Consider the following 15,457-nt stretch of genomic DNA (forward strand, 5'->3'; position numbering starts at 1 on the left):
ATTCAATAGCACATTTTTCAGTAAATGCGAAGGTGGTTATTTCAACCATTATGAAAGCACTGATAAAAAACATATTTTATTAATGACAGAAATTATGCATTGGTTGATATGTAAGATTAGTTATTTCAGTCATTAGTAAAATATTAATAAAAGTCGATAGTTTATGTCATATACAAACTTTTTTTCAATCATCCAGAGGATACTAATGCAAAATGGTCATTTAAACCATAGCATTTGTTAAGTATTGATATAAGATGATATATTTTATGTCAGCGACTAAGATTTTTTTTCTTAAGTATATATTAAAAGTAGTGGTTTTTAAAATACTTAATAAATTATTTCAGCGACTTGATTTGATATCAATATATGTTAATTTCACTGCAGTTTTCTCCACGTCTAAGGGAAATATTGGGAAAGAAGAATTACTCACTTCAAGGTAAGATGGTGTCCTAACCAAGCTTTTCCTGTGGCGAATGATTGAGGGAACTCTGAATCCATCCAGGCAGCCTACACCCATTTTTTATTTATAAGAGAATCATGCAAACGTAATGAATGAATGAATTTGAAATGTATGCTTTATTTCATGTCTATTATTTCCAGATTCATTCGGCTACGACTTCCTGAAACACATCCTGAAATGAAGCAGAAATTTATGCCCATCCACAAGCTCCATAAATGTCTATAGGTTGGTATCCTGGTTTTGCCTTCGCATTAACCCACCAATTGATTCATTACGAATTTTTAGACTGATTAAAAACTTAAATTTTATAAAGATCCGGTATTAAAGATGTCCAGATTAGCTTTTAAGAAACTTCTTTTTCCTAGAATTGATTAACTGTCCTTCCAGTATGCTTGCTGTATGATTGCCCATAAACAACAGAGGCAAGGAAGAAGCCCCAGAAGTCAAGGCCCAGTTTGCGTCATCTTGGTATGATGATCTGCATAATTAGGAGTAACTGAAAGCACTGATGGAGCCGGCCACTTACCAGGTAAGAGGATTGAAAGTATTCAGTACTAAATGTGACTCTGCTTCCCTTTTTGTGCCTGCCTTTCTATTTGGCATTCTTCTCTCTCTCTCTCTCTCTCTCTCTCTCCTCTCTCTCTCTCTCTCTCTCTCACACACAGTTCTATGGTAAGAGTGAGACCCGAAAGGAAGCCGCCTTGAGAACGTCCCCACAGGCATTACCCCGACGGGAGGAAGACGCAATCACCAGAATATCTTAATTGCATTGCATACGAAGGTTCTCGAATGACCTTAACGTTTCGTTGAAAGGCAATATTAGCCAAAAAGAAAGAAAGGAAAGAGAAAGGTCAACGTGGTGCTAGGTGGCATACCGTACTGAAAGAGCATAGAGCTGACTGCGGTCGTTCAAGGGTAATCAGAGTAATGTGTGTACGATGTCAGCTTTGTAAAGACGTAACCGTTTCATCCTGTGGTACACAGGGAATGGCTCCGTAATTCGTCTGCTGGTGATGAAGCATTGTTTCGTTCCTCTTCGTGAGACAGAGTGCATGTTCTTCGCTGCGTCTATGAGGCAGAATGTTTGGGTTTGTCCCTTTTCATAAGGCCAAGAACACGAATCTATTTTCAGGGCAAAATTAGAAAATTGTTCTTTTAGAAATAGCCACAGAACGTGGAACTCTCTTAATTGCACAGGGTGTGCGGGTTCATCTGTTTAAGATGAATAAACTCTACGTGTTTCTCTTATCTCTTCTTTCGGAGAAAATTTTGTGTCTGCCATTTTATTCATCTGAGTCTATGGAATTATCTCTAGCTTTTGCGCTAAATAATAGGTATTTTTTGTATTCATGGAACCGAGAGCACTAGATTGTAAGTTTCTGTGGCCACATTGCATTATTTAGTTGCTATTCACGATACAACATCCCCATTCCTGCCTTTCTTTGCTTTAAACGTGATCCCAAAATAAAAGTGAAAAAAAAACTTGTTTCGAAAACTGGCTACTTTCGTCTCCTTTCACCTTTGTCTTACTTAGAGAACAGTACTTTTTTTATTCATTTGCTGGCAAATGCAGCTATTTTCTTAGAGTATTTTCTTATTTCTTTTAAGACAGGAAAGGAAATAGCAATAAAAATAATATACTTAATAGAATAAGTGGTGGTGTAGGCAAGTGCTTTTCCGTTTTCCTTTGTTCTACAGCATTATTACATTCTGCTCCTTCCTTTTTCCACTTCCAATATCTTATTCTAACTTCTTCATTTTCGTCCTAACCCAGTTTTATACCAATCCATTGAGAATAAAAACAATGTCTGTGTTGTGGTTAAATTTAGATCGATGACTATGAAAATGGATTGCGAGATGTAATATGCGTCTATATTCTATACTGACGACAATCCATTAGAAGTTACAAACTATTAGATGTTCGTGAATGAACACAAATGCGAATTCATACACGCACGCAGACATATCCCACACTTCCCAACATGTTCATGGCCACACATATATCATACACACACAATATTATTATTATTATATATATATATATATATATATATATATATATATGTATATATATGTGTGTATATATATATATATATATATATTATATATATATATATTTTATACATACATATATGTGTATATATATTGAGAGAAAACTTTAAAAGAAAGGAACCAACGAAGCAAATTTTTCCTGCTCCCGCTGTCAGAGAAAGCAGACACCAAACAGCAAAGGAAGAAACAAACCTTCCTTTTGCCAACATCTCCGACGGACGAACGTTGCTATCACAGGTGGCACGAGGTTGAAGCATTATCTTAAAAGCATCTGATCGTAATTTCAGGTCTAAGCTCTCCCGGACGCTAAGCTCAATGTGCTACCAACCTTCGAAGTCGGAGCGGGAAGGGAGGAAATGCCATTCTTCAGAGTTTTAGCCGGATGACCGACTGAAACCCAATTTGAATAATGGAAGAGTAGCCATTCTTCTTCTCTTTGACTGCATTGAGATATTAGTAGGTTCATGCTGATCGGATAGATTTGTACAATTATAGTGTACACGTGTGACAATATATATATATATTATATATATATATATATATATATATATATATATATATATATATATATATATATATATATATATTTCATTGTCATACATCACGTCTAAGTTACTGATGAAGGTATGAAGGATTTTCAGCTTTTTATCATTTAATATGCTTATTCCTTCAATGCAAGGGGTTAATCGAACTGAAATCTCATGCCCTAACCTTGCTGAGACTTGCTAAGGATATATATAAAAAAAACACCTTTTGTAAAGATGGTAAATTATAGGATGGGGAAAAATAGTAAGTGGGAGAAACTTACTCGGTTTGACAATGCAGAGAAAGTAACAATTCCTTAAAGGGCGGAGGTGACATTACTTGGACTTAATCTCCGGAATGTACGCACGCGCGCACACACACACACACAAATGCATAAATTCAGAATATTTGAAGTAGAAAATAAAATCGTGCTGAATAATTAGCTCACTCCAGTGAGACGAAAAGATAATGCAACGTTCTCATTTGAGACGATAGCAAATGGGCAAAAAGATAACAGACTGAAAGCAATAAGATAGCTGGAGAAAGGCGAGAGTACGAGAAAGTTATTGCAGAATGAAAAAATTATAAATAATTAAACAAATAGATACAGAAGTTGGAAAAATTTCTGCCTTATATCATCATTAGAGTAGGCCGAAGATGTATTCATTAGTGTTGTTTCTACAATGAACACAAACACCCCACTTGAAACGTAACCCCTTGTATTATTATTATTAATATTATTATTATTAAGTATGAAACCTATTCATATGGACAAGCCCTCAGGGGCCACTGACTTGAAATTCAAGCTTCTGAAGAATATGGTGCTCAATAGGGACAAGTAAGAGGAAGTAATGGGAAGGGAAATGCAGAAAGACAGTGACAGATCTTCTGGAAAAGGTTTAGGGAAGCATCTTTGAAAAGCGTTGAAGGGCAGAGACGACAGGAACCTAGAGATGCTCATCACGGGGTGGTAAAAGGCTACTCCTCAAATGCTGGAAATGTAGTCTAAAGCGTTTGGATTTTGGTCTAACGGATCGTGGATAGGAACGATATTGCTGCTTGCTGAAATACTGTTACATGGAAAGGGGAATAAGATAAAATGGCAGAAAAAGGGAAATCCGTTGGGAATGAAGACTTTGGTATGCTCATCGCTGTCAGGTGTGTAGGGACATGTGTTAAGATTATGCCAAATTGCTCAGCGGAGGCGCAGATACAGAAAAAACATAAAAAGAGCAATGCATTGACGGAGATACTTCACAATGCTCGCTTGTCCTTGTCCTGGAGGCATCTGTACTTACCTCTGTATTAGCAGGTCCCAATAGGAGCAGATGACTTAGATATGCGGAATCCAGAAACGCACGAATAACGTAAGATGAGCAGGTCAAATATTTAACTTGAATTAAGGTTAATTATAATGAGTAAACTTGTTTATTATGTTCCTTTTACAAGTTTTCTTAGATAGGATTTTAAAAAATTGAATAACAATGCCTTTTCTCTTAATATAACATATAACTTGCTATATTGCAAACTTCATAGAAGTTTCTGTTGAGTGCCATATATAAATTCATTTTCCAATTTATTAGACACGAAAAGTTATCTTCAGCGTTTTCAACATGGAATTTCAGAGAATTATCTTTCTGCCTCCACCGATTTGCTTCTCTACCTTTTCATTTACGTCGGTATATTATCATTTGCCTTCGACAGATACCGTTGGTGGTTTTACCCCAGCGCCAGCATCCGTGGCAGAGGCTCTACACAACGGCTACCCATTCTTCTGCAGGTCACGCTCGAGCCGTTCCACAGACCTACGCCAGCGGCCACCCCGATGAAGAAGAGGTCAAGGACAGCCTCGAGTGGACGTTAAGGTCTAGTTACGACCACGAGAATGACCTCTTCATTGACAAGTCGACGACACTGCGAAGACCGGGGTCAGTAAAGAGCAGCACTTTTCTTCTTTAGTGCCATGAGAAACTTCAGTTTTGTGATGCTCAGTAAACTCATATTTTACGGTTCATACAGGACAGTGCGCTAGATATCTGAATACAGGGTAGTGTTCTGTGTTGTTCTGTATGTTCTTTACAGTCAAAACATTGAACACAACGGTGATAAAGCATGGCTCAGTTCTAGTATAAGACAGCAATTGAGGCACCTTCCTTCGAAACCCATTACGCCTCATTTGACTTTGATCATAGTCTAAAGTAGCTGATAGTTATCCAACTGAGATGGATCAGAGATATGACAGAAAATGATACAGGATTACGGACCTCATTGTAGAATAATTACTAGAAATTGGAGCTACTGCTTCCAAAAGATATATATATATATATATATATATATATATATATATATATATATATATATATATATATATATATATATATAAAGGGAAGAGGGAGAAGGGGAGTGTAAATCTGGAAATGTCCATGGAAATTACTTTAGATGACATAAGGAGGATAAATAAAATGTTGAAGAATAAAAGAAACCAGGAATTACCGCCCATTGGCGAAAGTGAAGTGTGGTTGAGTGGGTGACGAAGAGTATGCGAGTTATGTCTGGATGAGGGAGATGATGTTCCAGAGAACAGAATGAAAGACATAATTGCCCCTCTCTATGGGGGTGAAGGTGGAAGAATTAATGGTGCCTACCTTACTTTGAGTACAGGGCAGAGGTTACCCCAAGATTCCGATTGAGGAAGTAAGACAGATGACAGGCTTTCATAGAGAATGAACAGTTTCGGTTTAGTCAGTAAGGGAGAAGGGTATGTGACCAATTGTTTGTTGCAGAGTAGTTATGAGAGTAAAAGGCAAATGTATGTCATATACACTGACCTGGAAATACTGGAATGTGATGAAAAGGCTGGTGAGAATATATGGCACCGGAGTTGATCTACTGAAGGAAATGAAGTTTTCATACTGAATGCCAAGTTTGCGTTAGATATGGGTCTACGACAAGGCGTCTCGATTCACAAGTTATTCATTATCTCTAAGAATTCGCAGTCTGGGAAAGATTGTAATTGGAATATAAAATTTAGGCCCAAGCCCCAGCGCTGGGACCCATGAGGCCATTCAGCGCTGACAGGGAAACTGAGAGTAAATGGGGATTGAAAGGTGTAACAGGAAGAAAACCTCGCGGTAGCAATATGAAACAATTGGTAGGAGAGGGTGGAAAGTAAGATGAAAACAAAGAGAATATGAACGGAAGTACAGTAAAAGGAATGAAACTGGCTGCAGCTAAGGGGCCGAAGTGACGCTGCAAAGAACTTAAGTCATTCCTACAGTTCACCAGGTGAGGTACACTGATAGCACTAGCCCCCTACGGGGAAATCTTTTATTTAAAGAATAATTTAATGCGCCCGAAGCTTTAGGGAAGATACTGGCATTACTCCCGTTTTCAGAAAGAGAATGAATCCATTTCGGCGGAGGACGACTGCAGATTTTGACTCCTGCTGACGACTAGACGTCATCACTGACGTGTTCAGAAACAACTTCTCTCTCTCTCTCTCTCTCCCTTAACGTTAATTAAATCATAAAAACACCCTAGGTAACACATGCTGCGTCAGACTCCAATTATTTTCTCTACCGCAAAAATTTCATTAGCAAGTTGGCCGTGGTCCCAATTACTCTAAGTGGCCTCCTCATTATGGCCCTTCCTCTAATTGTAGCCAAGACGTCATGATGTTCCCGATCCAGAGAGTGAGAAGTAGAGCGACCCACCCTCCCCCCGGGTGAAAAGGGTGTTCCAGTGACTGTGGTAGTGCCTTGTGTGTGTCGCCGCCTATCCCGGCGGTCACCAGACTCCGAAGCTAGAAGACCCATTTATTTCGGGAATCATAACAATGTATTGCTGTCAGAGCCGCAATGACGAAAATGGCCTTAGTAGCTATTCGCATCTCATTTTTAAAAAATCAGTATAATTAATGCCTACAGCTTTTAAAAACGAATAACATTGAATCAAGTATTGCCTTAAGAGTGTCTTGAAGGAGCCGCAAGTACCTCGTGAGCCGCAGAGGCGACCTCTAGCCTATCCTGTCAGAACCTTCAACACTTTCATTCCAATAAGAAACTTTTTGAAAAATCGTAATTTATTAGAGAAAATATATATACAAAATATAAGTGAAAACCAATCTTTCGGGCCAGCCCTGTGAGTGCTGATAATCAGCTTAGTGGTCTGGTAAAAGGATTTCAACAATGAAAAAAATGTGGATTTCATACAATTTCTACTATATGAATTCAGCGGTTGATTTGTCAAGATCAAGGCTTATTTTCTGCTTAATTTCAACATTTGCATTTTCAGCCCAATTTCACAAAATTCTATACTTTTTCTTTTTTTATTTTCTTTTTTAGAAGCAACTACTTGTTACTGCATTAAAACCTAATACAATTCAAATTGTATTTTTACATTTTACTTACATTTTTATTTATCTATTAATTTGTAAATTAATCTACTTTCTAATAATTGATCTTTTCTTTCTGTATTTCACATTACCTTCTGTTACTTCCTCCTAATGAACACCATATCCTTTGGGAGCTGGAATTTCAAATCAGTGCCCCTGGGGGATTGTTCCATATTCATATGGAACACGCCCACAACAACAACAACAATAATGATAATAATAATAATAATATTTAAAATAATACTGCTTGCCATAATAGGGGCTACATAAAGACACTTGATTTTTTAATGTCCTTTAAGCTTCTTTAGTTGATTTTTCAAAACAAGCACATTGGCTTTCATGGCAAGATTTCTTCCCTGTGGATGATACATTTCTTTTTTGTTTAATTTCAATCTTGCTGTCTTTTAATGTTACTACCAACAATAGGATTAATGTACTGATCTTAAAACAAAGTATTTCAAATATCTACTGAAGTGATTATATATATATATATATATATATATTTATGAATAGATATTCTTTTTATTTATATATATATTGTATATGTATATATATATATATATAATATATATGTATAAAAATGTATACCAGATATATATAAATAGTATATAAAATCCATATTATTACACATGCGTATGTGTATATATATGTATATGTTTTCTGTATGTACATGTGCGTGTATATATGTATGTATGTACGTACGTGTTTGTAGTTTTCTTGTTTCATACTGTTATGGCCCTTTTATGGCTTTCAATTCCTAAAACAAGTTCTCGTGTCGTCCCAATCTTTTTTATTGCATAACCATTAAATAGATGGCGTTCTGCAATGACCTCGATGTCGTTACACAAACTGATATCGTGTTGCACTTAGTGGCTTTTTGTCGCGTGGTATCGCTCCTCAGTTCTTTATGGATGAATGAACGTCATTAGTGAATTTAGAAGCTCACGGTATGAAAGGAACTATATTCATTAACGCTTTGACTTTATATATCCATGTCTTTTTATTGTTAATCTTTATTGTTTCATCATTTTCTCGTCTCAGAGTTTTGGAACTGTAATATAAAATTTAGGCCAAAGACCAACGGAGGAAAACCTGGCAGTTGCACCGTGAAGCAATTGTTAGAGAGGGTGGAAAGTCGGATGGAAGAAAGAAAATATGAACGGAGGTACAGAAAAAGGAATGAAAGGAGTTGGAGCTGGGGGCCAAAAAACCTTTAGGCGACAACTCACAGTCGATCTGGTCGTACGATGAGAACCGAATGGGAGGAGACTCCAAAAGAATGACTGCAAACTCACGTTACTGCCCGGTCTGAACAAAGTAGTCAGTCTTAAGTTGGTAGCCACATAGTTCGGACGTGGCGGAGGGAATATCTGATAATGAACCATATATGCTCAGACTGTGCCGTTGCAGCCAGTATAACAATAAAAAAAAACACGAAAAAGAATATCGGGTCACTGATTGGTTGCTGAAAAGAAAATAAATTTACATTTATTGTTTTTAAAGGAAATACAGGTAGCTCCCAGGGATTGCTATGATAAACGCAAGGGTGGAGGAGGCAACATCCAATTTTTTAGGAAGATTATAACGGTCGTGCCAAAGGACACATGCGTGACGAAATCCACAACGCCCTATGAAAGGCCAAGTGCCACATTACACTACTTAGCGACTGACTGTTCTTATCAAGATATAAAATTGAGTGTGGCCATATCGCCCAAAGCTCTTGGAGGAGTCATGCTGGAGACATGTTAAGCTATTTGGAAATCACTCCGCAAAGACTACATAATAAAGATAAATGAAACTCATGTATACATATTTGTATCTTTGATAAACAATAAACTAGCTTTTAGAAACTCAAAATAATTGACTCTTCTACAAATATACCAAACTGTTTGTGGTGTATAAGATTTGTGTAGGAAATTATAAAAGTGAAAAGGTAATAAATCTTTGTATAACCAGTCATTACGCAACACTATTTCGCAATCAGCACCAAGTACCTACAAGAAAATGATGAGTGTGAGGGAGGTTTCATTACCTCCCAATATGATTTTACTATTGCATTGTCTCCAGTTCTCCTTTAAATCATATATCATTTCGAAGCTTTTTAGCATATATTCTTATTTCGTTGAGAAATATCCTGTTTATTTTCTTATTTTTCTTTTACTTTGGAATATAGTAACTGATTAAACGTCCTGAGCAAGGCACCAATTTATTGTTTTGTTTTGAGAGATTACTTTACGTATTGTATAATATATATTACTATTAAACACACACACACACACACACACACAACACACACACACACACACATATATATATATATATATATATATATATATATATATATATATATATATATCGTAATTTACGGTACTTTGGTACTTTGAAACCTTGTCGTCACTCCAGGATCTAGAAACGCTACGCCCTTCAGTTTCCAACATCACTGTGGTGAATGAAAGTTTTATGTAATTTAATTTTCTTTACACTCATAAGGTAAATTGCAACTATATAAAATTTTACAAAATTCAGTATGTAAAGAAATAAGAAAAACGTGTACATATATCATGTCTAAGGGACGAAACGTCTTATGCACCGCTTCCTGATTTCTTAGATGCCTCTACTTTCCTTAATTCTTTCCGATATGAAGGTCTTATATTTATTATTTATCTTCTTGTTCACCATTTCTTTCGTTGCATCAGGACACTTTTTCTTTAGTTTCTCAAATATCGATTGATAAGCTGCATTTCTTTTGTGTTTGTCAGAATATTCTTTACTTTTTATATTCCACACACATTGCTACGACTTATAAATCTCGAAGAACCCCGTTCAGAACTCTTTATCCATCGAAAGTCTGACATGTTGAACGATATCCTCTTCTGTGCCGTTTCTTGGTAAATGAGCCTCCTAGTTCATCAAGCCTCGTCGAAGACACCACTCACGGTCAAACTCTCAGTTTTGAACGACTTAATTTGAAAAATCCCTATTTGACTGTCGTGTCGGACCGTGAGTTGCTTATTCAAACCTCAACTGTCAGGTTTGTCGATCCGGCTTGACGTCCGGGCTTGATCAGATGTGACTTGACTAAAAAACACCCCACTCACATTCAAACTTGCTTAAACCCCGCCGATTTCGATCGGGCATGACAAATCCCATCTGACGTGAGTGGCCGGCCTAAGTAACGCCTACAGTGCACCGCGGAGCTGCGTTCATGGCACTAACCCTCCTACGGGGCGTCTAAGAGTTTAATGTTTTTATCAGCATTTTCAGTCGAAACTTTCCCACGAACGTTTTCCTTTCTTGAAGTGACGAAAATGCTTCCCAGGTTCCTTCTTGATTTGTTGCTAAGTTCATTAAGAGAAGAATTCAAATGTTAACTCTTAGAGGATACTGCTTCATTGCCCATAGTCCATAACTATAGCTACTCTGTTTTTTTTTTTATCTGTCCATCCGCCTGTGGTGTTTTTGTATGGTAACACTGCGTCCCGGGCTTTAAATAATTACGCTGTGTGTAAGTTTTAGGCAAAATAAAAGGATATCTGGGTGGTACATTTGCAACTGAAAAGTGTTTTATAATACTTAACCCCTATACACACACGCGTGCGCGCGCGCGCACACACACACACACACACACACACACACACACATATATATATATATATTATATATAATATATATACTATATTATATATATATATGTATATATATATATAGATATAATTATTAATTAATTATATAATATAGATTTATATATAGATATATATATATATATATATATATATATTATATACTATATTATAATATATTATAATAAATGGATATATATATATAATATATATATATATATATATATATATATATATATATATATATAAATATAATATATAATTTCTATTCAGAGGATGAAAGTCCAGAAGGTGTAAATCTTCCAGTGTGGAGCTTTGCAGTAAGGTTGTTATCTGCTTGCCTTTACTCTATGGCTGCGACCCAGCAGAGTCGGCTATTTACCAGATGCCTCATTGACAACCCAGGTCAACTGCATTGTGAATGATTTGTCTGGAAACTTTTGAAGAGTTGAAGGGGCCTGATACAATTTGAGCGTGAGGATTGTTTACATGGTATATTCTGTATAGAAATGAAATCTGCAAAAGTTGTTCATATGTTTTAAACCAAGTAAAGGTTAATTAATCATAATTAAAAATGACTGATAGTAAGTTGTTCACAGAGGCTAATTGAAGGACGACAACCGGTGTGAATAAATACGGTTTACTTTGCCAAATACAAGAAACTCTTTTAGGCATCTCTATTTAAAATGAGCTCTCATTATACGTATGCAATAGTCTCACAGACATAAAAAAAAAAGTTTAAGAAATCACTCGAGAATACAATGAACAAAATCAATTAGAATAGTGTATTGCACCCAAAACGAAGTTCTAGACCTAAAGACACTTCCTCTCACCAGTAACGAACGAAACGATCTTCCCAGAACCGACAAAAGGCGCTGCCAGAAAGAAAAGACGCAGGCTATCACGAGGCGCGACACCAGCCAGGTTCTGCGGGCGGAGCTGGAAGCAGAGGCTGTGGCCAACGGGAGGGCGGGAATGGGCCACATCAAAACCTGGAGAGAATCCCCTTCTTCAGGTTCCTCGTCACCAGGCAAGGACACCCAGCGTTCCAGTAGCGGTAAATGAGTTGCTGATAAGTAGTACACCGTCTTCTTGCGTCGGAAATCTCTCATGTTTTGATAACGGGTACTAAGTGAATAACTAACTGAATAACAACAAGCAAAAGCAAAGATAACTCTCTAAGACTTTGATATGAAGAGGCTATGATCAAAGAGTATTAAGATTCGTAAGACTTTTCCCAAAGTCAGGCTTTCAAAGAATATTGTAATGTAAAAAATATATTCAAGAGAAAAAAAAAGTTATAATGGCATAAAGGAACAATTTCTCTAAAAAGTTTTGAAAAAACCCTTGGTCCAAGAGTGGAAAAAAGGTTCTTCATTTCTAAGAATCTTAAACGAGGCTTTGATCAAAGATGGAATAGTAGTAGTAGTAGTAGTACACACGACACACACACACACACACACACACACACATATATATATATATATATATATAATATATATATATATATTATATATATGTATATATGTAATATATGTAGATATATATAATATATATATATATATATATATATATATATATATATATATACTATATTATATATATAGATATATAATAGAATAGATTCATTAAGTGATGCAATTTTTGATATTCAGGAAGGATTAATGAACAAGGCCACATTCCTTTGCAGGTCCTAAAGTAGTGACTATGAGAACGAGGGACTCCTTAACGACGTCGTTGCTCTATTCGCCACGTCCTACCCATACTCTAACAGTTCCTAAAGTAACTCCAGGCTACGCCAGGAACCCAACGGGATCCTTCTTCACGTCTTGAGAGCCTTCAGGATTGCCTGAAGATTCTTACTTTCAAACACCTGTTAATAATTGCAATTCAATAGGGGTACTAGCATTTCGTTACATCTTATTTCAGGTAATCAAGGATTAATCTACGACATTTAATTTGTTATGAGGAACTTTCTTGAAATAATAACCATTTATCAAGTAAGAAATGAGACAGACATTATCAAAGAGAACCAGTAGCTGGTTTAGATGCTGTGTAGAATTTTATATTTCTAAACAATCATCTTACTGGTAAGGTTTGGCAAATAATTATGATGAGACATTAATCCTTAGCATTCACCAAAACGAAAGCTGTTCTAAGTTTATTTCTTCAATTATACTTTATTGTCTCCTTTCCTCTGCTTATTAAGCAATAGCTTAGATTGTCTTGGGATCTGTGAGATTAAAGGAGTACATGATTACCACAATAAAAATGTACTTGTCACAATAAACTTAATAAAACCTCCGTTTCGGTGAACGCTAATGACTCATATCTTATCATTATTTGCCAAAGCCTACCAGTGACTAAGTGATTGTTAGCAGAAGAAGTAGGAGACCATACTCTGATAACAACTTACAACCTGCTACGATTATTTACTTTCCTTATTTGTAAAGGCAGCGGTTTCGAGTCTTTGTATATGTAGAGTCTAGGGCAGGTTGTTAATGGATGCATTCATTGAGTTACACGACTCAACTTCTGAAGCCAAGGTTCCTTGGACTAGTTGATCTCACACCACTTCTACCCACAATTCGCTGTACACAGGTAACGACAAATACGAATGATAATTTGTTGAAATTGATGCTAATGCTTCCCAAACAATATGTACTTGTATATAACCTTTGTGTTATGCTTAAGAATCCAGCAACAGAGTTGTTGAAGGAAGTTTTAATGAGCCAGGAGCTACCTTGCCAGGTGTTCCTCCAGGTTGTGTTCCGCGACCTTCGTTCATTTTAGTCTATAGTCCTTGTATAACATAGACTACCCAGTGAACTTCTCCCGCATTAGCGTAAGATGGCCGGCTTTAAGTGTTTTTTTGGACGTGAATGTACAGTAACAAGACTCATCGATATATAGAACAGTAAATGGAAACCAGAACTACACCATAATTGCTGTTTACATACAGCAATATCAATTCCGCAACTAACTGTTGGAAATCAATGATTTACGTACACGATAATGTGATAGCTAATATTGTTGAGTGAAATAGCATTCCGCTCTCAAAAACACATTGCAATCTGAACCCTAAATTCTGAGCAAATGTTTTGGGAGCATGTGGTCAGTATCATGAATTACTCGTTGTCGTCCAAGAGTTTAAACATTGTTTTCATTACATTTACATAAGTGAAGACTGTTGAAAGGTTGTAAATAACTTGATTAAATTTCGTCGAAGGTTTTATTTCGACTTCCTCAAATTTAGTCTCAGAAAATGTATCTTTCAAATGTTAGTTTTAGAAGTAATTTAGAATTTTTTGACTTTCCTTTATTATCTATAGTCAATGTTCTGGTTATGTATTAGATGTAAACGTAATTTGATGACAGAAGTAGTAAAGAACATGTCTAAATAAAAAGAAAAGAAAAGAAAGGAAAAAATATATATATATATATATATATATATATATATATATATATATATATATATATATATATATATATCAGCGTGAAGGTGGACTATTAGAAACGTTGCAATTCATTATTCAATTTCTTTTATTTCCTACGTTTTCGTAATATCATTATTACATCTTCAGGGAATCTGTTAAACAATAAATAAAATTAATTTAAAATTACTTAAAAATTACTTTAAAAATTACTCTAAAATTCAACATTTGTAAATTCCACAACAACCAATTAAAAAACATACAGAAACGAAAACAAAAAAAAATATAAAAATAAAAAGACCAAAGACCGCTAACCAACCTTGTGCCGAGAAGGCAAGAGACAGAATGACAGAACAAATAAAAGTTAGCTCAGGTACAGTTGTGTGGAGGAGGTCTGGGTATTTTAACTGGGGACCAGTTGTTTAATAAATAATGACTCCAGGATAGGCAGTTCATATGCATTGTTCGCTTGGCCTATGACTTGGAAATGACTTCTTTCTATATATATTTTACAATTTTTCGAATGGTTTCTTATATTAGAGTGTTCGGGATTGGAGAGCCTACAGCCAGTACGGAAACTTAATCCCCGATGAGAGTCGATTCTGACCCGCCAGTAACCTCCGTCGGATCCGACATATGTCCCAGAGTTACACTTAGGGCAAGTATACTTATAGACCACGTTGGAGGTCAAGAGAGGGTCCAATCGATCTTTATATCTGAAAAAGGAACCGATTGTTAGCGGGTTTATTGGAATTAATTTTAGATTAATGGCACCATAATGTTTATGAATAATTTGTGCAAACTTTTTCCGAAAGGAGTCATCATGTAAGAACGGGAATTTGGCATAAAAAGCTAATTTTGGTACTGTACATGGTTTGGCGACATTAGCGAATTGTTTGTTAAGAAACAAACGGAGCTTTTTATAAAACAAAGTCTGTGGGAAGCAATTATCCCTAAAATATCCAGAAAGGAA

General features: G+C 36.0%; 1 protein-coding gene across 9 annotated transcripts in view; it reads left to right on the forward strand.

Annotated features, from left to right (window-relative positions):
- The window catches only part of LOC135220833 (uncharacterized), a 115,814-nt gene extending 101,540 nt beyond the window's left edge, over nucleotides 1–14,274 (forward strand). For 5 of the 9 annotated variants that reach the window (XM_064258384.1, XM_064258382.1, XM_064258386.1 and 2 more), the window contains 5 exons: nucleotides 601–685; nucleotides 848–989; nucleotides 4,742–4,965; nucleotides 11,887–12,107; nucleotides 12,741–14,273. In XM_064258384.1, the coding sequence (XP_064114454.1) occupies nucleotides 969–989; nucleotides 4,742–4,965; nucleotides 11,887–12,107; nucleotides 12,741–12,883 (609 nt within the window). In that variant the 5' untranslated portion in view covers nucleotides 601–685; nucleotides 848–968 and the 3' untranslated portion in view covers nucleotides 12,884–14,273. Of the gene's footprint in view, nucleotides 1–600; nucleotides 686–847; nucleotides 990–4,741; nucleotides 4,966–11,886; nucleotides 12,108–12,740 lie in introns of all 9 variants that reach the window. The other 4 variants (XM_064258385.1, XM_064258389.1, XM_064258390.1 and 1 more) reach the window with 3 other exon arrangements.
- The last annotated feature ends 1,183 nt before the right edge of the window (nucleotides 14,275–15,457 follow it).

The sequence above is a fragment of the Macrobrachium nipponense genome, chromosome 2 (assembly GCF_015104395.2).
Source record: "Macrobrachium nipponense isolate FS-2020 chromosome 2, ASM1510439v2, whole genome shotgun sequence".
Taxonomy (NCBI): Eukaryota; Metazoa; Arthropoda; class Malacostraca; order Decapoda; family Palaemonidae; genus Macrobrachium; species Macrobrachium nipponense.